At 39.1% G+C, this 24,439-nt stretch overlaps 1 protein-coding gene across 4 annotated transcripts in view; it reads left to right on the top strand.

The window, feature by feature from the left end:
* Nucleotides 1-14,974, top strand: part of PYGO1 (pygopus family PHD finger 1) — a 44,570-nt gene extending 29,596 nt beyond the window's left edge. For 2 of the 4 annotated variants that reach the window (XM_054531530.2, XM_009249860.4), the window contains exons 2-4: nt 10,220-10,305; nt 12,027-13,169; nt 13,957-14,974. In XM_054531530.2, the coding sequence (XP_054387505.2) occupies nt 10,220-10,305; nt 12,027-13,151 (1,211 nt within the window). In that variant the 3' untranslated portion in view covers nt 13,152-13,169; nt 13,957-14,974. Of the gene's footprint in view, nt 1-10,219; nt 10,306-12,026 lie in introns of all 4 variants that reach the window. The other 2 variants (XM_054531531.2, XM_063716665.1) reach the window with 1 other exon arrangement.
* The last annotated feature ends 9,465 nt before the right edge of the window (nt 14,975-24,439 follow it).

The raw sequence follows: 24,439 nt of genomic DNA, 5'->3' as shown, positions 1-24,439 counted from the left end.
CTATTTCTAGGTCTAGATCCTTGAGGAATCGCCACACTGTCTTCCACAATGGTTGAACCAGTTTACAGTCCCACCGACAGTGTAAAAGTGTTCCTGTTTCTCCACATCCTCTCCAGCACCTGTTGTTTCCTGACTTTTTAATGATTGCCATTCTAACTGGTGTGAGATGGTATCTCACTGTGGTTTTGATTTGCATTTCTCTGATGGCCAGTGATGATGAGCATTTTTTCATGTGTCTGTTGGCCACATAAGTGTCTTCTTTTGAGAAGTGTCTGTTCATATCCTTCACCCACGTTTCGATGGGGTTGTTTGTTTTTTTCTTGTAAGTTTGTTTGATTTCTTTGTAGATTCTGGATATTAGCCCTTTGTCAGATGAGTAGATTGCAAAAATTTTCTCCCATTCTGTAGGTTCCTGTTCACTCTGATGGTAGTTTCTTTTGCTGTGCAGAAGCTCTTTAGTTTAATTAGATCCCATTTGTCAATTTTGGCTTTTGTTGCCATTGCTTTTGGTGTTCTAGACATGAAGTCCTTGCCCATGCCTATGTCCTGAATGGTATTGCCTAGGTTTTGTTCTAGGGTTTTTATGGTTTTAGGTCTAACATGTAAGTGTTTAGTCCATCTTGAATTAATTTTTGTATAAGGTGCAAGGAGGGGATCCAGTTTCAGCTTTCTACATATGGCTAGCCAGTTTTCCCAACACCATTTATGAAATAGGGAATCCTTTCCCCATTGCTTGCTTTTGTCAGGTTTGTCAAAGATCAGATGGTTGTAGATGTGTGGGCTCTGTTCTGTTCCATTGGTCTATATCTCTGTTTTGGTACCAGTACCATGCTGTTTTGGTTACTGTAGCCTTGTAGTATAGTTTGAAGTCAGGTAGTGTGATGCCTCCAGCTTTGTTCTTTTGGCTTAGGATTGTCTTGGCAATGTGGGTTCTTTTTTGGTTCCATATGAACTTTAAAGTAGTTTTTTTCCAATTCTGTGAAGAAAGTCATTGGTAGCTTGATGGGGATGGCATTGAATCTATAAATGACCTTGGGCAGTATGGCCATTTTCACGATATTGATTCTTCCTATCCATGAGCATGGAATGTTCTTCCATATGTTTGTGTCCTCTTTTATTTCGTTGAGCAGTGGTTTGTAGTTCTCCTTGAAGAGGTCCTTCACATCCCTTATAAGTTGGATTCCTAGGTATTTTATTCTCTTTGAAGCAATTGTGAGTGAGAGTTCACTCATGATTTAGCTCTCTGTCTGTTATTGGTGTATAAGAATGCTTGTGATTTTTGCACATTGATTTTGTATCCTGAGACTTTGCTGAAGTTGCTTATCAGCTTAAGGAGATTTTTGGCTGAGATGATGGAGTTTTCTAAATATACAATCATGTCTTCTGCAAACAGGGACAATTTGACTTCCTCTTTTCCTAATTGAATACCCTTTATTTCTTTCTCCTGCCTGATGGCCCTAGCCAGAACTTCCAACACTATGCTGTGTTGAATAGGAGTGGTGAGAGAGGGCATCCCTGTCTTGTGCCAGTTTTCAAAGGGAATGCTTCCAGTTTTTGCCCATTCAGTATGATATTGGCTATGGGTTCGTCATAAGTAGCTCTTATTATTTTGAGATATGTCCCATCAATACCTAATTTATTGAGAGTTTTTAGCATGAAGGGCTGTTGAATTTTGTCAAAGGCCTTTTCTGCATCTGTTGAGATAATTATGCAGTTTTTGTCTTTGGTTCTGTTTATATGATGGATTACGTTTATTGATTTGCGTATGTTGAACCAGCCTTGCATCCCAAGGATGAAGCCCACTTGATCATGGTGGATAAGCTTTTTGATGTGCTGCTGGATTCGGTTTGCCAGTATTTTATTGAGGATTTTTGCATCAGTGTTCATCAGGGATATTGGTCTAAAATTCTCTTTTTTTGTTGTGTCTCTGCCAGGCTTTGGTATCAGGATGATGCTGGCCTCATAAAATGAGTTGGGGAGGATTCCCTGTTTTTCTATTGATTGGAATAGTTTCAGAAGGAATAGTACCAGCTCCTCCTTGTACCTCTGGTAGAATTTGGCTGTGAATCCGTCTGGTCCTGGACTTTTTTTGGTTGGTAGGCTATTAATGATTGCCTCAATTTCAGAGCCTGTTATTGGTCTATTCAGGGATTCAACTTCTTCCTGGTTTAGTCTTGGGAGGGTGTATGTGTCCAAGAATTTATCCATTTCTTCTAGGTTTTCTAGTTTATTTGCATAGAGGTGTTTATAGTATTCTCTGATGGTAGTTTATATTTCTGTGGGATCAGTGGTGATATCCCCTTTATCATTTTTTATTGCATCTATTTGATTTTTCTCCCTTCTTTATTAGTCATCCTCCTTTTCATTTCTTTGGAACAGTTTCAGTTGTACCTCTGGTAGAATTCGGCTGTAAATCTATCTGGTCCTGGGCTTCTTTGGGTTGGTAGGCTATTTATTACTGCCTCAATTTCAGAACTCGTTACTATTCATTAATTCAATTTCTTCCTGGTTCAGTCTTGGGAGGATGTATGTGCCTAGGAATTTATTTATTCCAGTTTTTTTAGTGTATGTGCATAGAGGTGCTTATAATATTCTCTGGTGATTGTATTTCTGTATTGTATTTCTGTGAGGTCAGTGGTGATATCCCCCTTTTCATTTCCGATTGTGTCTATTTGATTCTTTTTTCTTTATTAGTCTAGCTAGCAGTCTCTTTTATTAATTTTTTCAAAATACCAACCTGGATTTATTGATTTTTTTGAAGGGTTTTTTGTGTCTCTGTCTCCTTCAGTTCTGCTCTGATTTTGCTTATTTCTTTTCTTCTGCTAGCTTTGGGGTTTGTTTGCCCTTGGTTCTCTAGTTCTTTTAGTTGTGATGTTAGCTTGTTAATTTGAGATCTTTCTAGCTTTTTGATGTGGGCATTTAGTGCTATAAATGTCCCTCTTAACACTGTGTTAGCTGTGTCCCAGAGATTCTGGTACATTGTCTCTTTGTTCTCATTAGTTTCAAAGAACTTCTTGATTTCTGTGTTAATTTCATTATTTACACTGGAGTCATTCAGGAGCAGGTTGTTCAGTTTTCATGTAGTTGTGTGGTTTTCAGTGAATTTCTTAGTTTTGAGTTCTAATTTGATTGCGCTGTGGTCTGAGAGACTGTTATGATTTCAGTTCTTTTGCATTTGCTAAGGAGTGTTTTACTTCCGATTGTGATCAATTTTAGAGGAAGTGCCATGTGGTGATGAAAAGAATGTAAATTCTGTTGTTTTTGGGTGGAAAATTGTGTATATATCTGTCAGGTCCTCTTGACCCAGAGCTGAGTGCAGGTCCTGAATATTTTTGTTAATTTTCTGTCTCGATAATCTGTCTAATATTGTCAGTGGGGTGTTAAAGTCTCCCAGTATTATTTTGTGGGAGTCTGAGTCTCTTTGTAGGTCTCTAAGAACTTGCTGTATGAATCTGGGTGCTCCTGTTTTGGATGCAAATATATTTAGGATAGTTAGCTCTTCTTGTTGAATTGAACTTTTTACCATTATGTAATGCCCTTTTTTGATCTCTGTTTTGTCACAAACTAGTATTGCAACCCCTGCTTTTTTCTGTTTTTCATTTGCTTGATAAATTTTCCTCCCTCCTTTTATTTTGAGCCTATGTGTGTCTTTGCACGTGAGATGCGTCTCTCAGAGACAGCATAACAATGAGACTTAACTCTTTATCCAGCTTGCCATTCTGTGTCTTTTAATTGGGGCATTTACTCCATTTACATTTAAGGTTAATATTGTTATATGTGAATTTGATCCTGTCATCATGATGTTAGCTGGTTAATTTGCAGGCTTGTTTATGTGGTTGCTTCATAGTGTCCTTGGTCGTGTACCTCAGTGTTTTTGTACTGGCTGGTAACAGTTTTTCCTTTCCATATTTAGTGCTTCCTTCAGGAGCTCTTGCAAGGCAGGCTCAGTGGTGACGAATTCCCTCAGGGTTTGCTTATCTGAAAACGATCTTATTCCTCCTTTGCTTATAAAGCTTAGTTTGGTCAGATATGAAATTCTTGTTTGGAAATTTTTTCTTTAAAAATATTGAACATTGGCTCCCAATCCCTTGTGGCTTGTAGGGTTTCTGCTGAGAGGTCTACTGTTAGTCTGATTGGTTTCCCTTTGTAGGTGACCTGGCCTTTCTCTCTGGCAGCCCATAACATTTTTTTTTTCATTTTGACCTCAGAGAATCTGATGATTATGTATCTTGGGGTTGATCTCTTGTCCATTATTTTACTGGGGTTCTCTGGGTTTCCTGAATTTGAATATTGGCCTGTCTTGCTAGGTTGGGGATGTTCTCCTGGATGATATCCTGAAGTATGTTTTCCAACTTGGTTCCATTCTCCCCCTTTTTCAGGGACACCAATGAGTTGTAGATTTATTCTCTACATAATTCCGTATTCCTTGGAGGTTTAGTTCATTCCTTTTTCTCTATTCTTGTCTGCCTTTCTTATTTCAGAATGATTATCTTCAAGTTCTGAGATTCTTTCCTTTGCTTGGTCTGTTCTGCTGTTGACACTTGTGATTACATCATGAGGTTCTCATGTTGTGTTTTTCAACTCCATCAGGTCAGCTATATTCCTCTTTAAACTGGCTATTCTGGTTATCAGCACCTGTATTGTTTTATCATGATTCTTAGCTTCTTTGCATTGGGTTACAGCATGCTCCTTTAGCTAAGTGAAATTCATTATTACTGACCTTCTGGTGCCTACTTCTGTCAATTCAGCTAATCTCAGCCTCAGCCCAGTTCTTTCTTTTTTTTTTTTTTTTGGAGACAGAGTCTTGCTCTGTCACCCAGACTGGAGTGCAGTGGTTCAATATCAGCTTGCTGCAAGCTCCACCTCCCATGTTCACACCATTCTCCCACCTCAGCCTCCCGAGTAGCTGGGACTACAGGTGCCCACCACCACGCTGAATAATTTTTTAAAATATGTTTTTAGTAGAGATGGGGTTTCACCATGTTAGCCAGGATGGTCTCGATCTCCTGACCTCATGATCTGCCCACCTTGGCCTCCCAAAGTGCTGGGATTACAGGCGTGAACCACTGTGCCTGGCTGCCTCAGCCCAGTTCAGTGCCCTTGCTGGAGAAGTGTTGTGATCATTAGGAGGAGAAGAGGCACTCTGTTTTTTTGAGTTTTAAGCATTTTTGTGTTGATTCTTTCTCATCTTTTTGGGCTTATCTACCTTTGATCTTTGAGGTTGCTGACCTTTGGATGGGGTTTTTGTGGGGTCTTTTTTGTTGATATTGTTGTTGACATTGCTTCTGTTTGTTTGTTTTTCTTTTAACATTCAGGCCACTCTTCTGTAGGGCTGCTGCAGTTTGCTGGGGGTCTGTTCCTGACCCTAGTTGCCTCAGTTTTTCCTGTACCTGGAGATATTACCAGTGAAGGCTGTGTAACAGCAAAGGTGGCAGCCTGCTCCTTCCTCTGTGAGCTCCATCCCAGGGCGGTCCTGACCTATTGCTGGCTTGAGTGCTCTTATAGGAGGTATCTGGAGACCCCTGTTCAGAGGTTTCACCACTGTCTAGAGGCTGGGCGCATTGGCTCACACCTGTAATCCCAGCACTTTGGGAGGCTGAGGTGGGTGGATCACTTGAGGTCAGGAGTTTGAGACCAGCCTGGCCAACATGGTGAAACCCCATCTGTACTAAAAATACAAAAAAAGTTAGTGGTGGTGGCAAGTGGTGGTGGTGGCAAGTGCCTGTAATTCCAGCCAATCAAGAGGCTGAGGCAGGAGGATCGCTTGAGCCCAGGAGGCAGAGGTTGCAGTGAGCCAAGTCTACGCCACTGCACTCCAGCCTGGCAACAGAGCAAAACTCCTTCCTAAAAAAAAAAAAAAAAAAAAAAAAAAAAAAAAAAAAGGAAGCAGTCTGGCTGCTTTTTGATAGAGCAGTTGTACTGCACCAGGGGGAGTCCTTCTTTGTCCAGACTGCCTAGACTCTTCAGAGCCAGCAGGCAGGAAAGACTGAGTCTACTGAACTGCAGAGACGGTGGCTGCCCCTTTCCTCAGGGGCTCCATCCTGGGGAGAGATCAGAGTTCTGCTTGTATAACCCTGCCTGGAAATTCCCACAGGGAGGCCCTGCTCTGTGAGAAGTGATGGATCAGGATCCCACTTAAGGAAGTAGTCTGGCCATGATCTGGCACAGCAGCTGTGCTTCATTGTAGAGGACTCCCCTTCGTCCAGACTGCCTGGACTCTCCAGAGCCAGCAGGCTAGAACAGCTGAGTCAACTGCAGAGATGGCGGCCACCCCTCCCCCAGGAACTTGCTGTGTCTCAGCCAGTCTCCAGTCTGTTGATGCTGGCTGGCTGGGATTCCAAGTCAGTGGATCTTAACTTGGGAGGTGCCGTGGAAGTGGGGCCCACAGAACAATGCTGCTTGGCTCCCTGGATTCAGCCCCCTTCCTAGGGAATGTATGGGTGGATCTCTTGCCTTGCAGGATTCTTTTTCATCTTTGCAGAGATTTCTGGGGCCGGAGTATGTAAAACTCCTGGGTCTGTGTGTGTGCCTGAGTGGCTGCTCTGCTGAGACTCTGCATACACAGCTCTGTATATCGGACCCAAGGCCCTGGTGGCATGGGCTCACGAGGGGATCCCCTGATCCATGGGTTGCAAAGATCCGTGGGAGAAGCGTGGTTTCCTGGATGGGGTCACACAATCACTCACTGCTTCCCTTGGCAAGTGCCGCTCCTGGTTGGGCGATTGCCCTACCCCATTTTTCTTCATTCTCCGTGGGTCAAGTTGTTCACTTGGTCAGTCCCAGTATGAGAATCTGGGTATTTCAGTTGAAGGTGCTTAATTCACACACCATTTTCATTCTTCTTCCTGAGAGCCATGGACCACAGCTCCCCCTACCTTTTTTTTTTCTTTTGAGACAGAGTCTCGCTCTGTTGCCCAGGCTGGAGTGCAGTGGCGCGATCTCAGCTCACTGGAACCTCTGCATCCCAGACTCAAGCAATTCTCCCTGCCTTAGCCTACCAAGTAGCTGGGATTACAGGTGCCTGCCATTATACCTGGCTAATTTTTATATTTTTAGTAGAGACAGGGTTTTGCCATGTTTGCCAGGCTGGTCTTAAACTCCTGACCTCAAGTGATCTGCCCGCCTCGGCCTCCCAAAGTGTTGGGATTACCTGTGTGAGCCACTGTGCCTGGCCCACAGCTGCTTCTAATCAGCCATCTTGACCCCTCCTTAGTATTAGATTTTTGTCAAATGCTTTTATGCATCTATTGAAATGATCATGTATATTTCTCTTTATTCTATTAATACGGCATATTAAATTGATTTATTTTAATATGCTGAATCAACCTTCCATTTCTGGGAAAAATCCCACTTTGTCATGATGTATTATCCTTTGAATATTCTGCTGCATTTGTTTTGCTAGTATTTCGTTGAGAATTTTTGCATCTGTGTTCTTTTTTTATATGGGGTCTTGCTCTGTTGCCCAGGCTGGAGTGCACTGGCATCTTCACAGCTCACTGCAGCCTCCAACTCCTGAGCTCAAGAGATCCTCATACCTCAGCCTCCTGAGTAGCTGGGACCACAGGCGTGTGCCACCATACCTGGCTAATTTTTTTTATTTTAATTTTAATGTAGAGGTGGGATCTCACTGTGTTTTTCAGGCTGGTCTCAAACTCTTGGGCTAGAGCAATCCCCCTCCTCAGCCTCTTAAAGTGTTGAGATTGTAGACATGGGCCACCACACTCGGCCACATCTGTATTCTTAAGAGGTGTTGGTCTGTAGTTTTTTGGTTTTTTCCCCTTGTGATGTCATTGTCTGGCTTTGGTATCAAGGTAATATTGGCCCAATAGAATGAGTTAGGAAGCGTTCTCTCTGCTTCTATTTAAGTGGACATTGTTTTAAGTGGCAAACCAGGTATGTGGTAATTTGTTATACAACAATAGAAAATTAATACAACTGCTAAAGAAAACCAGAAATTAGGTGCCTTCTAATGGAAGAACAGACCATCACTTACGGAGCAGCCTTGCAAAAAAACAGAAATCTGAATCTGATCAAGCCTATAGTCTAGAATAGGGATCCCCAACCCCTGGGCCACGGACTGGTACTAGTCCATGCCCTGTTAGGAGCCAGGCCACACAGCAGGAGGTGAGCGGCGGGTGAGCGAGCATTACTGCCTGAGCTCCGCCTCCTGACAGATCAGCAGCAGCAGCATTAGATTCTCATAGGAGGGTGAACCCTATTGTGAACTGTGCATGTGAGGGATCTAGGTTGTGCATTTCTTATGGGAATCTAATGCTTGATGATCTGAGGTGGAACAGTTTCATTCAACAACCATCGCCACCTCCCATCCCCCACCACTGGTCCCTGGTGTCAAAAAGGTTGGGGATCACGGGTCTAGACTCAATATCAATTTATAGGAAATAAGGAACATGTTAAACTATGTCAATCAGCAAATATAATCAGCAAAATCAAGATATATCAAACATTCCAGGCTAGAAAATATAAATCACACTTGCAATTTACTGTAATATAATTTGTAATATAATTTTATGTAAGGAATTAAAAAGGTGTTAAAAAACCAAAAAAGCAAAAAGTGAGGTAGCATGGACAGTAACTGCAGGAAGGAACTTCCACATCTGGGACTTAGTGAACAAAGAAAAGAAGTTGGGGTTATGAGAACCTAGAGGATTGGAAGAGAGACGCCATAGAGCTTGGATTCAGACTTGGAGATTGAGGTGCTGCCCAGCTGGTATTAATACCTCTGAGAAAACATGTTGAAGCTGTTTTAGGGAGTGGGATGGACTACCAGTGCCAGAGAGAAGGCCTGTTGGGATGATAGAGATAAGAAGAGTAAGCAGACAGGAGGAGCAGAAATTCCCAATCACCTCCCTTGGCCTTCAAGTATCCCTCTAGAGCTCCCGTTGGAAGACCCTAGCAAAAGAAAAATGTAGTTTGCAAAGTCCCAGTCCCAGTGTCACTAAGAGGGGTTGGAGCTAAAAGATGGTAGCCTAATAATTGGAACAATAATCAACCTGGTTCTTTCAGTTAATACACTGCAAGGAAAAAACAGGATGGAGGGAAGTGTATCAATTAAAAGACATGTCAAACCAATTGTAATCTATGGAACATATTTGGATCCCAATCTAAACAAACCATACAGATATTATGAGATAATTGAATTGGGTATGAAATTATATGAAGGATTATTGTTAATTTCTGTAGTGGCTAGAATGGCATTGTATTTTTTTTAAGTTCCTAGTTTTTAGAAATACATTCTGAAATACTTATCAATAAAATGATGTCCTGGATGGAGAGAGGTGAAGGTGGTGTTGAAAGCACAAGATGGGACATGATGGTTATTAGGGCTGGGTGATAGGCATGTGGGATTAATTTTATTCTTCTCTGTATGTTGTATATGTTCAGAATTCTCCATAATAAAATGTTTGTTAGCTGGAAAAATTCCTTTCATAAACTCTTTTTAACCTCTTAGATTGATAGTCAAGCTTTTGCTTTCCTTGATCATATACTGTTGAGAAAGCAATATTTGGAAACATTGTTGCATTTTTAACAATATCTTTAAGAATTAAAAGGTACATACCTTTGATGCCATAATTCTGGTTCTAGGAACTACTTGTAAATCTCTTTAAAGGCATTTATACATGGATTTTTATTGCAGCAACAGCAGAGGCTTGGAAACAACTTAAACATTCATCAATATGGAGGGGACTAGTTTAATGAATCATGATGTAGTCACATTGTAGAATACTACTCAGCTATTAGAGAATAAAGAAGTTCTAAATAGAGTGATACGGAATGATCTCCAAGTAAGAAAGCAAGGTACACTGTATGTACTGTGTGTGCCTTGTCTCATTTGTGTCCTTCCCGCCAAAAAAAAAAAATAATATACTTTAATATATCTAGATTATCTTTGGAAAGGTAGACCAGAAACTAGTAATAGTGGTGGCCTCTGAGACAGGGAACCAGTTACTAAAGGTTTTAGAGTGAGAGAGAGAGACTTGCTTTTTCACTGAAAGAATAATAAAAATGGGAGCAGGGATGAATGGCTATTTCTGGCTGAAACTATGGGGAAGACTTTTTTGAAAAATAATGATAATAAAGGTATTGCTCTTGTCTAACAAAAATAGAAAACATTAACAGGTAAATATAATAGATATTACTATAAGATATAAAATAACTTCACTTACAAGTGGGAAATATTATCTGAATTTTTTTTTTTTAGGCGGTGATAGTGGACTGGATGGGTTAGGAGGACCAGGTGTACAACTAGGAAGCCCAGATAAGAAAAAACGCAAGGCAAATACACAGGTAAACTGACGTTTTCTTTAATAACAGTTTTTCTTTGCTAGTATGATCAGGCTGATGAGGTAAATTTAAACTTGGTCATAAGTTCTGTTTTCTGTTCAAGTGATTGTACTTTCAATCATTCATTGTACTTTCAATCAATCGTTCAAGTGATGGTACTTTCTTTTTTTTTTAGGTGGATTCTTGCTCTGTTGCCAGGCTGGAGTGCAGTGGGGTGATCTCGGCTCACTGCAACCTCCACCTCCCAGGTTGAAGCGATTCTCCTGCCTCAGCCTCCCAAGTAGCTGGGATTACAGGCATGTACCACCATGCCCAGCTAATTTTTGTATTTTTAGTAGAGACGGGCTTTCACCATGTTGGCAGGATGGTCTCAATCTCTTGACCTCGTGATCCGCCCGCCTCGGCCTCCCAAAGTGCTAGGATTACGGGTGTGAGCCACCATGCCTGGCTGTATTTTTTTTTGTTTAAGTCTGTAACTAGTGGCTATTGTCGGACTATAGGCATAGAGTAGATACTGCGAAAAGGAAGTGTGGGCAAATTAAAATGCTTGTTCTTAGGCTGGGCATGGTGGCTCACGCCTATAATCCCAGCCCTTTGGGAAGCCAAGGTGGGTGGATTACTTGAGGCCAGGAGTTCAAGACCAGACTGGCCAACATGGGGAAAGCCCCTCTCTACTAAAAATATAAAAATTAGCCGGGTATGGTGGCACACTCCTGTAATCCCAGCTATTCGGGAGGCTGAGGCATGAGAATTGCTTGAACCTGGAAGGTAGAGGTTGCAACGAGCTGAGATCACGCCACTGCACTCCAGCCTTGGTGACAGCGCGAGACTCTGTCTCAAAAAAAAATTAAAGTTAAAATGCTTATTCTTAAATCTAATTTAAAGGTTTTTAAAGGGCATGAATGCCTGCAGTTCTATTAAAAGATTTAAAGATGTATAATAACAATTTTAACCTGAAATAATTGTTCACCTATAATAGTGATTTAGTATTATGTGCATATCACGAAGCAATCATGATGGAGGCCTTTTTTTGTTATAACTTGTGGTTATAACAAGCAATTATACAAACAGGCTCTCATTGTTTTATTCTTTATAAATCTGAAGCACTCTTTTTATAATAAAGGCTACTAGTAAGTATATGTGTACAGATTACTGATCTTTTTATCATTTTGACCACCATCTGTTAAACTTGCAGTGTGACTAAAACTGGCAGTTTATTTTTTCAGTCTGAGGCCTAGAACTTAATGTTTTGGGAATACTTTAATTGTATCTCCCTGAAGTTAAGCTAGGGGAAGAACTTAGATTCTGATTGTTGTTATTTAACTTTATGACTGTTTGGTGTATGAAAGGTATTTTAGGTTAGACTGCTTTAGTATTTAAGTGAAAGATTCTAGAGTTATAGGTAAGCATACTAAATGAAAATTAGGATAATGAAGCTTCTTTTGAAAGTTAAATACTTTTAGGGTTTGAAGTTACAATGGATTTGAGATCAGAAAATCATACCTTATTTTCTTTTGTAAATGAAATAAACCTAAATATTTTTATCAGCAAGTATAATTAAATATAAACAGTCAAAATTGAAAGGTCAAGTGAAGATAATAAATGTTTGTAACACTGCAAGAGAAATTTGACTAATACTAGGTTCACAGGTATTAAGGTAACAGGACAATTTTAATAATGTATTTGATCAAAAACATGTATTTTACTTTACATTCTCATTTCAGGGACCTTCTTTTCCACCATTGTCTGAGTATGCTCCACCACCGAATCCAAACTCTGACCATCTAGTGGCTGCTAATCCATTTGATGACAACTATAATACTATTTCCTATAAACCACTACCTTCATCAAATCCATATCTTGGCCCTGGTTATCCTGGCTTTGGAGGCTATAGTACATTCAGAATGCCCCCTCACGTTCCCCCAAGAATGTCTTCCCCATACTGCGGTCCTTACTCACTCAGGAACCAGCCACACCCATTTCCTCAGAATCCTCTGGGCATAGGTTTTAATCGACCTCATGCTTTTAACTTTGGGCCACATGATAATTCAAGTTTCGGTAATCCATCTTATAATAATGCACTAAGTCAGAATGTCAACATGCCTAATCAACATTTTAGACAAAATCCTGCTGAAAATTTCAGTCAAATTCCTCCACAGAATGCTAGCCAAGTTTCTAACCCCGATTTGGCATCTAATTTTGTTCCTGGAAATAATTCAAATTTTACTTCTCCATTAGAATCTAATCATTCTTTTATTCCTCCCCCAAACACTTTTGGTCAAGCAAAAGCACCACCCCCAAAACAAGACTTTACTCAAGGAGCAACCAAAAACACTAATCAAAATTCCTCTGCTCATCCACCTCACTTGAATATGGATGACACAGTGAATCAGAGTAATATTGAATTAAAAAATGTTAATCGAAATAATGCAGTAAATCAGGAGAACAGCCGTTCAAGTAGCACTGAAGCCACAAACAATAACCATGCAAATGGGACGCAGAATAAGCCACGACAACCAAGAGGTGCAGCAGATGCCTGCACCACTGAAAAAAGCAATAAATCTTCTCTTCACCCAAACCGTCATGGCCATTCATCTTCTGACCCAGTGTATCCTTGTGGAATTTGTACAAACGAGGTGAACGATGATCAGGATGCCATCTTATGTGAGGCCTCTTGTCAGAAATGGTTTCATCGGATCTGTACTGGAATGACTGAAACAGCTTATGGCCTCTTAACTGCAGAAGCATCTGCAGTATGGGGCTGTGATACCTGTATGGCTGACAAAGATGTCCAGTTAATGCGTACTAGAGAAACTTTTGGTCCATCTGCAGTAGGCAGTGATGCCTAATCAAAGGCATTAACTAAAGTGGGTTTATTTTCCTGTGCATTGCAGAAGTTCATTGACACTGGATTTTAATGTTTTACATTATTTTTTTAAATGCGTACACAAAAACATTATTTACTTAGTTTTTATTAATAATTCACTTCATCACTAGAGCAAATTTTTTATTGTCTTTGCTTGCTGTCTTAAATGAGAATAATGTATATGGGGGTGCTTTAGAAACATTTATAAATAAATGTTAGTTGTTGTTATTTATCACAAACATAAAAGCCTCTTGAAACTTCAAAATAATATATAACAAATATAGGCAAGTTTTAACTTTTAAAAGTTAGAATCATTGTAAAACGTGTATTTCAGTGCTGAACTTTGGTTGTACCATATTAAAGATTTAGCTCAAAAAGTTTATCAAGGATCCACTTAACACGTCTTCACAACATAATATATGTAACTGTAACATGGGGGAAAGCATACATTTTTATGGATTAAAAAAATAATAGTATGACACCAGATTCCTCCTCCACTAGGGTCTTTGGAATTAATGAATTTCATATTTCAAGTGAGTTTTCAGGATATCTGTTTGTACAGATACAAGACAGATCTTAGCATATAGTAAATTCTCAGTAAGTATTGTTGATTAACTTGTGGATGGTACCACATGAAATTGCTAATATTAGATCAGTTGAAAATTGACTGCAATTAGTAAAGTTGGTGTAACGTATCTTCCCAGTTGTGCTATTTAGAATTATGATAGTATTATGCTCCTACTTTTCTTTGATATTGAGTTGTTTTGTTATTGTTTATTGTTTTCCAGAGAAATACTGTAGTATCCACAGAAGAATTGTGAATACTTTTTGTATAATTTTGAACTGGGACATATTGCAGATGAGGAAGGTAGAAACATCCATTTGGCCTTAGAGGGCTCTGCTAGTAAAAGAACTACTCAGTGGTGGTTTGAAAAATCTTGTTCTGGGGATCTGAATTTCAAAAATGAACCCTAGGGGAGATCAAAATCCATTTTAAACAAAGATCAATTAAGAGCCAAAGTGAAATCTAACTTGCAAACAACAGTTTGAAGCCTTGCAGCAGACTTAAGGAGTTCCCGCTCTGACTGGGGAAAAGTATAAAAATGGACCTGAGAGTACCCTCTTGAAGGATGATCAAGAATGGAGACAGTTGGAGGTGTGCTCATTAAGATTCAAAACAGCAGAAATCCATTTTTGGAGCAGATTATAACCTGTGGCCAAAAAAAAAAAAAAATGTGTACTGTTTGACAACTAATGGCAATTTATACAATCGTTGGAGGCTGGTAAAGCTCCCTAATATGTTGCCACCATTATCATTGCAACCAAAAAAATTCTGAAGATTGTGTGGTGATCTACGAAGGAGATAAACAATTACTGTTATTTAAACCCAAGTGAAACAATGATGGCAGCAGCATATTATCAAGAAATTTAAATTATGCATGAAAATGTGATTTAAAAACAATGTCCTTTGGGTAACACACAAGAACCTACACTTTTACAGACAAGGACTTGACCTCACATGTCACAAGCTACTAAAGCAAAGTTAAGTGATTTGGGCTATGAAATTTTGTCATGTCCATTTTAGTCACTGGACCTTTATTCCATGGACTACTGTCTATCATTTGGAGCTTTTTCTAAGAAACAATGCATTCCCCAATGGAGATGAAGTAACTGGAAGATGTGAACAATTTATACAGCCTAACAAATGATGAATTTTATAAAAGTTAGACCTTTAATATTCTGTTGGAAGAAAACTATTCATGCTCCTGATGCATATTTTGATTGAATAAAACTTATTTTTTTAAATACAGTGTTTTAATTTTGACCTACAAAAACAGCAATTTCATATGGTACAAGGTAATATAAGGTTTTCTCCATTTACCCTTGACTAGTTAGAGGTGAGTACAAAATATTTTCAGTAGTTGTAAAATATTTATCTTTACAATTTTAGGAAACAAAATGATATAAACTATACTTCTAGGTACTCCTTTGTGTGAAAACTTTACCAGTTGAAGCAGGTTAAAACGCAGTATTTTGGGCTGACAGATATTTGATGGTGTTCAGTAGTGTACTTGAAGATCTCATTTTACTTGGAGTTTTTGTTATACGTATTTCTCTAAATGTTTAAGGACCTAGTTATGTTGCTCCTGAAAGTTTAATGAGTGCTGATTTTTAATAAATGATGCACTGTATGCTATATGCCTAGTTGTAATATCAGATCATGATTTATTATTACCCTGAATAGAGCTAGATGATAGATATTTTGAGTAGAACTTTCCAGTGTTCTCAGGAGTTAACACCTTACATGGTAGTACTTGAGTTGTGATCATTACTAAAATCAATTATGCAGTTTCTTAAACTCTTTATCTCTTTAAGTTTCAGTAGTTAGCTGTTTTTGTGAAAATGAAATAACCTCTCCCAAGCTAGTCTAAAGGTATGTGTTATGCAATATAATTCATTTTCTATTTCCACATAGTTGTTTTTAAAAACCTACAAACAGGTGAATTTTTATTCAGGTGTTTAGGTCTTCAAAGCACCTTACTTAAATAAGAATCTGTAAATATTCAAAAGAAAAACTCATGGTTCATTCTGATAGTGAATCATAGCCAAACTATAATCATAGCTGATGAATAGTGTTCATATGTTTGAATTAATTTTCTTACTAGTTCTACATTTGTCTCTACATAATGCTAAGTCAAAAGTTATATAGATGCTTTTGGATGGAAAAAGTGATGAACTGTAAGAATAGCCAGATGATAATTTGTCTGAAGAAGGCTATTTTACAAACTGAAATGGCTTCTTAGGATAAATGATAAGCTGCCTTCAACTTTAAAAATATGCAGTGATGGAAAAAAACACAGGTGGAATTGTACCCTTTTTGGTATAATCCCTTTCCTTCACTGAAAGTCCTCATCTTACACGCACGCACGCACGCACACACGCACACACACACACACACAGTTCCTTCAACATCCTTGAGTTCTGCTTAAATTCAACCTGGCTAACTATGAGCATCTAGGTTTACTCACCAAAGCTAGGTTATTGACAGAAAGGTGGGGTTTTTTTGTTTGTTTTGTTTGTTTTGTTTTTTGTTTTTTTTGCCAGTCTTGCTCTGTCGCCCAGGCTGGAGTGCAGTGATGAGATCTCAGCTCACTGCAATGTCTGCCTCCCTGGTTCAAGTGATTCTCCTGCCTCAGCCTCCTGAGTAGCTGGGATTACAGTTGCCCACCATCACACCCGGCTAATTTTTGTATTTTTAGTAGAGATGGGTTCACCATGTTGGTCAGGCTGGTGTCAAACTCCTGACCTCAAGTGATCTGCCCGCCTCAGCCTCCCAAAGTGCTGGGATTACAGGCGTAAGCCACCACGCCCGGCCAGAGAGAAAATTTTAAAAAGCATCAGTTCCTTTCTCAGAACTTGACTTGCTCATGCACTAGAGAATTTCTGGTCCACCTGCTTCTAGGTGTTACTCGACTCACTAATACTGAAACAGCTTAGCTTGTGAAAGATAAATTGTTCTTCAGACAGAGTGCTTAGAATTAGATTTGTGATCAGTGTTCTCCTTTTGTGTGAAATACTTTAGAGTACTGCTATTATTGTTATTCAAATTAAAAGGTTATATACATAAAACTAAAGATTTTCTTCTACTAGTGCTTATTCTTCATAAACACAGTGTAAAGAAATCTAGTTTTTTGGTGATTTTAGACTCCCAACTCTGCCTAGTGGCAGAAAAACCTCTTAATAGTATGGATCATCATAAAATCTGCCAACTTTAATCCAAATAAGTATCAAGAGTCTTTATTCAATATTCTTTCAAACTTGTTTGTCTTGAACAAATTAGAGTTTTAGCACTTATTGTTCAATGTACTATAGTAATTGTATTTAATAGTAAGAAAATATATAAGCAATGATTTTTTAAAAGGGAGTTCTCAAGAGTTTTGGATTTCTTTCTGCCGTGTATAGAGTTTTCTTATGCATGGACATTTGTGCTGTTTTATATCTTTTTCAATTAAAAAAAAATTTTAAAGCATCCAGGCTCCCAAAGTTCATTTGTAAATAGTGGCTTGGAACTCTACACAATAGGGAAGCTCCTAAAGGCTCATTTAGACCATAATCTAGTTAATAGTATCATGCTGAGCTCTCAGTTTTCTTTAGGAAACCAATCAATCAATGTAGGAGGGAGAAAGAAGCAGAGGTCTTGTCTTTTTCCTGATGTGATTAGGAGGTTAAGTTCTTTGGTGTGGGTTTCTTTGCATTTGCCCCCTTACCATGCTAAACTCTGGTGGAATGTATAAGCAGCCTTGGCTTTTCCTCTCCTGGATGCTCTGTGCTTCAACATTTTATATCTTTCCTCCCATCAGAAGTCCTGTGTCTTTGTGTGGCAGTAGTAGTTGGCTAGACTTTAAGAGAAAAGCATTTTCTACTAAGGTATGAATGAAGATAGTGGGAAAAGTGTCATTAAATTTCTTTTTTAAAAAAGGATGTTTATTAAGAATGAATCTTTAATATCTAACATTTCAAACAATATGACCGTATTTCAGATACCATGGGAAGCAGTACGTTTAGTGAATTAGCTGGTACTGTCTGAGGGTACTTCCAGTTTCCTTTAGGTTGTTGTGACTTTTCACAGCTTCCTCTCCTCTAATTCTGAACTTAGAGATTTTCTTCTCATTTCTAATTTTTAGTAACTTATTGCTCTATCCAGTAGACCATTATAAAAGTCACATCTGCATCTTCCAACTTGTGGTACAGTGATGGGAATTTGGAAGCACCCCTGGAGCAAAGAGGCTAGGGATAGCATTAACGTCTCCCAAGACATGTGGTGTAGGGGAAATGAAGGAAAGACTGTGGCCATGTATATGCCAGGCATTAATACATCAGAGGCTGCCTGTATTTAATTTAAAACTTTTGATGAAACTCAATGGATAAGCATCTTTGTCATATTTTGTCAATAATACATTACTTGCAATTATATTAAAACTTATTCTAAATACCTGTACCTTTCTTGTTCTGTAGATGTGTAGATGATGTTGCTTGTTTGTCAAAATATTATCTTTTATAAAAGAAAGTCCTGCTTCTTATCATGATGTATGTGACTTAAATGATTGTTTCATATTAAAACTATTTCTTCCTTATGTACTGTTTACATATACCTCTTTTTGGGATATTAGTTCAGTACTTTTATACAAATCTGAGTGTGTTCCACATTGGTGACATGTATTTTTGCAGTAACTTTTTGTTTTGTTCTTAGAGCATGTCTAAAGTAACACATGCACTAGTGCTGTGGTCTGTGGCAAAATTACTGTAATTCAAATTGGAAAAAAAAAAGTTTCCAGACTTTGTCCAACATTTATTCCTATGGCAAAGGAAATTACTATGTAATACTAATTATTTCTTATGCTGGTATGTTTTAAGCTACTCTATGAAGTATGTGAAACATCAATATTTATGGATTAATAGATGGCCTGATGTCTTTCAAATGGGAGAGGAGTAAATTTTAGTGTTACCAACTCATGACACTTGTAATACAATAAATCTTAAAATTTTTATTTTCCACTAACAGGTATAATTTACTAAATAATTACCTTAAATGGCAGTGCATATTAGGATTTTTTAGCCCATACTACTAAAATTATATAGTAACTTTGAACTTATGCTGACATTTCCCAACCAAAAAAGACATCATTCACTTCATCATAACCAAAATAAGTAGTACTGTAATATTTATCTTCATTTATTTAGACATGATTAAGATACCGTAAGACTCCTCTAATTTACCTGGAATTTTTAACCATTGATTCAAGGACTTGAATGCTGTTTACTTTGTACTACCTGATGAAAGGATTTGGTAATAAAGGTTATAATCAAGATTTTAAAGAAAAATGTTTCATCTTGAAGGCAAATTTTTAAGCTTTTTATTTAGAGGTGTTTACTTAAGAATAGTAATTTAAAAGCATTCTTATTTTGTCATTAAGACAAGTACCCAAAAGAATTGTAATAAGTAATACTTGGCCAATGCAAATTTCTATATTTGAAATTATACACTTGAAAGAAAAAAATGAATGCTTGTGAGTGCTTGAACTGCATATCTTTTTAAAAATTCAAATTTTAGACATATCAGTTTAAATTATGCTGAATAAGGTTTTACTATGCCAGTGATGTATATTACAAAATGTCTACCTATGTTATGTTAACGATATCTCTATACTGCATCATATTCAGCATGGTTATGGTATATTTTGTACTTTCGATTGTGGACTATTGATAGGATTGATATAGCAATAAATCTGATTCAGTCTTAATATTTTTTAAAATGCTAGATACCATACTGTATCATAATCCTATTATATTTGACGTGAATGCCCAAAATTTTGGTAGTTCTATATTTTATGTTAAAAATTTAGTATTACATGTTAGGGATTTATTTTTGTCTGCTATTTTCACATACGTTCTTTTAGAACTGAGTCTGTTTCTATTTAGATCATAGAAGTCTAAGGAAGTATTATTAATTCATGAACTGCTTTGGGGAAAAATTTAAATAAAGTATGAAATGACTAGATTACCCCAAATTGTTAATTTTTTTTTTTTGGTTAATGACCAGGTTACAATTTTCAGACAAATAAAATTGGCTTAAAAACTGATTGAATATAGTAGATAATGGAAAGTTTGACTCTTTAAGGGCTTCCAAGTGTTAGACAAATACATTCTCAATTCTGAATTACTTCATAGTAACTACTTAAATAATGGTAAGCCAATTCTCCTTTTTCTTTTTGACGTATTTAACACAATTTGCGTCTTCTGATCCCATTCCCTTCTTCCCCAAAAACCATGCTAGAATTTAAAATTGGAAGAGTTTAATTTGTCATCTACATTTTAGTTTTTTTATTCTGTAGATAAGTAATAAGACAAGTAGACGTTCTGCTGTCAAGACAGTCCATGTTATTGTTGGCCATTCTTTTCAGGGATAATGCTTAATGTCATTTGTGCATTGTATAAGGAATGTTGTTTATCAGTATATAGACCTACCATTAGTAGAAATGATGTATGGCAGGCTTTCTTGAGTAATATGTATTGTAAGTTTGTTTCCTATAGTGTTATTATGCTTCAGATTCTTTTAAATAAAGCTAGTTTTTAAAGAGAAAAATAACTTTTTAAAGCGTTTGACTTTCATCAGGACAAGTAGGTGTGAGAATCTTGGCTTTGGGTGGGAGATGTCCAGCATAACATCAAGCAGGGAATAGCCTACAATTTATCAGTGTAATTTTATACTGAGGAGAGAACCAGTATTTTTAGTCAGGCCTTGCTGTATATATATTTTTTATGTGAATTCTATTCAGAAAACTGAGTCCTGGATTTCCTTAAGAAATTGTGAGCATGACATATCTACTTTGATTTTAACAGTTTGGGACTTCAGTTCTGTTAGTAAAAATTATTTGGAGAAGAGTTTTACAACTTCAGCAGCTTAATGACCCCTGGGGCAGAGACACCATTGTAGCAAATATTAAGAACAAACTTGTGGCTGGGCGCAGTGGCTCACGCCTGTAATTCCAGCTACTCGGGAGGCTGCGGCACGAGAATCACTTGAATCCAGGAGGCGCAGAGGTTGCAGTGACAGTGAGCTGAGATTGTGCCACTGCACTTCAGCCTGGGCGACAGAGCAAGACTCGCGAGACTCTGTCTCAAAAAAAAAAAAAAAAAAAAGAACAAAGTTTCTTGAATGATAAGACCTCTAAAGTTTGCTTGAAACAATCATCAGTTGCCTTGAGTCTGTTACATAAAAAGAGGCTGAATAAAATAATGTGTCAACTGATGAAAGCTTGACATTATAGGTAAGAAGTGATAAGATGAAATTATCTCAAGATAAAATTTGAATGCGTGACATTTCAAATTTAATAGGAAAAAATAAAAATGTGTATCTTGCTGGAGGAGAGAGAAGAAAGATATATAGAGAGAATTTTTATCAAATAACATTAATTGATGCTCTAAGTGACTCCTGTTTTAAACATATAGCAGTGATAAATATGAAAAGATAAAATTGAACTCAAAACCATGCTAAATCCAAGGACAAGTAATATTGTACAGAAAGAAAGCATGAGTCATGGTGAAGCAGTAGCCTGCCTGAGTCTGAGTTCACAAGCAGAAACTTGCAGTCAGAAATTCTAATATGACAAGGTAATGAGGTCTAAACATCTTAAAACATGAGATGCAATAACAGTGCTAAAAGGGAAATATATAGCTTTAGATTATTTTTAAGCCCAAAGTATGATGAGCTAAGTATTGATCTCAAGAGAATAAGAACAACAACAAAAAACTTGAAAGAAGAAGGAAGGAAATAATAAAATAGGAAAACACTAGAAGGAATAATAAGACAATAAATAGGTTATTTAAACAATAAAGATGAGGCCCAGAGCGGTGGCTCATGCCTGTAATTTCACACTTTGGGAGGCCAAGGTGGGAGGATCACTTAAGCCCGGGAGTTCAAGATCAACCTGGGCAACATAGGGAGACTCTGTCTATACAAAAATTTTTTTTAATTAGCTAAGTGTGGTGGTACACACCTGTGGTCTCAGCTACTCAGGAGGCTGAGGTGAGAGTATTGCTTGAGCCCAGGAGTTGAGGCTGCAGTGGGCCTTGATCATGCTGCTGCACTTCAGTCCGAGCAAGAGAACAAGACCTTCTTTAAAAAAAAAAAAACTGAGCCTCTGACAAGACTGATTTTTTTTTTTTTTTTTTTGAGATGGAAACTTGCTCTGTCACCCAGGCTAGAGTGCAGTGGCACGATCTTGGCTCATTGCAACCTCCACCTCCCAGGGTCAAGCAATTCTCGTGCCTCAGCCTCCGGAGTAGCTGGGATTACAGGCGCATGCCACCATACCTGGCTAATTTTTGTATTTTTAGTAAAGACGGGGTTTCACCATGTTGGCTAGGCTGGTCTTGAACTCCTGACCTCAAGTGATCTGCCTGTCTCAGCCTCCCAAAGTGCTGGGATTACAGGCATGAGCCACTGTGCCCAGCCAAAACTGATTTTTTTTTTTTTAAATAGTAGGCAGAAATATCAGGAATGGAAATGGAGGCAAGCATAGCACTGCTTTAAGCCGGGGCTGAGCTGGGATTTCTCTCCGCTGCTGTACCACTTGTGAAAGGAAGCTAAAAACCGAAACCTACCTTCAACTGATACCTGGGGCTCTAATTTATAGGAAGATGCAGGGCTAAGGGGGTAGAAATACGCAGTTTTAAAAATGTACAGAGTTGGTAACTGGTTTACAATATGAAGGAAAGATTGAAGCAGTGAATTAGCATATAACACCTCGCTGAATTGGGGTCCCTAAGACACAAGTTGGAGGCAACCCAAAATTGCTAGAAAGAAAAGGATGAACCCAGAGGAAAGAAAGATAAATGAAGGGAACAAAAAAGACACTGTGAATCAAAATTTCTGAACACATGAGATCTGAAGACAGGAAAACCAGCTAATCGATACCTTTTGAAATTTCAGTCCTCTCAAGATGAAAATAATGGAATAAACTGAAACTTTAAGATTGCTTAGGACTCTGAAAAGTAAGCTAAACATTAAAATAGAAATGATGAAACCCAAATAAGTAGACATTAATCCATTCAATATTTTACTGTCTAATATGTTCAGGCGCTCTTCTAGATGCTAGAACTATAGCAGTAAATCAGACAAAAATCACTATTCATGAGGTTTTTATTCTAATGACAGACAGTAAAAGGGTAAGTGCAATTAAGAAATGAAGGGGCTAGGTGCACTGGCTCACACCTGTAATAGGAAAATGATAGGAAAAAGAAAAATACTAATCAAAGAAATATAGTAGGCCGGGTGCGGTGGCTCACGCCTGTAATCCTAGCACTTTGGGAGGCCAAGGTGGACGGATCACCTGAGGTCAAGGGTTTGAGACCAGCCTGAACAACATGGTGAAACCCCGTCTCTACTAAAAATACAAAAATTAGCTGGGCGTGGTGGCATGCGCCTGTAATCGTAACTACTTGGGAGGCTGAGGCAGGAGAATCGCTTGAACCCGGGATGCAGAGGTTGCCGTGAGCCGAGATCTTGCTACTGCACTCCAGCCTGGGCAACAGAGCAAGACTCCATCTCAAAAAAAAAAAAAAAAAAAAAAGACAGGAAAAAGTATACCAGAAAAATACTAATCAAAGAAATATAGCAGGCCAGGCACCTTGTTCACATGAGCCAGCAGCAGCAGCAGTAGTGGCATAGTGGCAGCATGGTGGGGGCACACCCATCGGCTGCAGCAGGGTGTAGCAGGTGCAGGCATTCACCACAGTGGCGAAGGAGTACAGCTTCCAGGGGCCCCTGCTGGTGACTATGTGTGCGATTGGCTGGTGGTAATGTTAGAATGGGGTGCAGGCAGGCGCAGTCTGTATGTGTTCTCTGTGCACCGCAGACAGGGGTGGTCACTCAAATCGGGGGAGGTTCTGCTGTTCTCTGTGCCTAATTTCATTCCCATGGCAGTGTTGATGCAAGGGCATGCCAGCAAAGCAATGTGGGGGTTGCTGTGGGCCAGGCAAAGCAGCGTGTAGGGAGGGAGTGGGTGGCCTGGTGTGTGGCTGTAGGGGCTGTCCTGCTGTAGTTCTCTTGATGGTCAGGCATGGTCCACCAGCACAGCAACTATGATGTGGGCCCCCAGGACACTGAAGGCTGTCTGGCAAGCAGGCTCAATCAGGCCTGGGCCCCAGGAGGGGCCAGCAGACCAAGGGATGCTCATGTCAGACCGGCCTGTCTGATGGGCAAGACCACCTAGCAGAGTTCAGGTCCAACACTTCCTCTAGGGCTAAAGTCTCCTATGGGAGCAAGTTGAGCCTAGAGAGATGGGCTCTCCTGGCCATGCTTTGCTACAGATGCTCCCACACCAAACCCTCTGGGCTCCTCTTCAGCAGACGTGCTGCCCCTACCACTTCTCTGAGCAGCTATCCCTGCCAACTCAAGGGTCCTTGGTGGTCAGGGGGTCTCCTGCCAGGATTCCAGAGGCACGCAGCGAGAGTGGGTTGCTCCTTACCAGTTCAACTTACCTGTTCCCTCAGAGTCTCTGAGGGCCAGGAATGAGTCCTGGTGCATAGTAGCCCCATGCAGGGCTCCCAGCTTCCTCCCGCTTCGGCCTAGCTTCTGTGTCTTCCCTTTGTTCATTCTGGTGCTTTCCGTCTGAAGATCTGTTAGGAGTATAACAGTCATCTCAGTCCCTCAGTGGCAGCTGTTCCATCTGGTTGCATCTAGTTGGCCATCTTGCCCCCATTTTCACC

This window comes from Pongo abelii, chromosome 16 (genome assembly GCF_028885655.2).
Source record: "Pongo abelii isolate AG06213 chromosome 16, NHGRI_mPonAbe1-v2.0_pri, whole genome shotgun sequence".
Taxonomy (NCBI): Eukaryota; Metazoa; Chordata; class Mammalia; order Primates; family Hominidae; genus Pongo; species Pongo abelii.
This window is presented reverse-complemented; position numbering and strand designations above follow the sequence as displayed.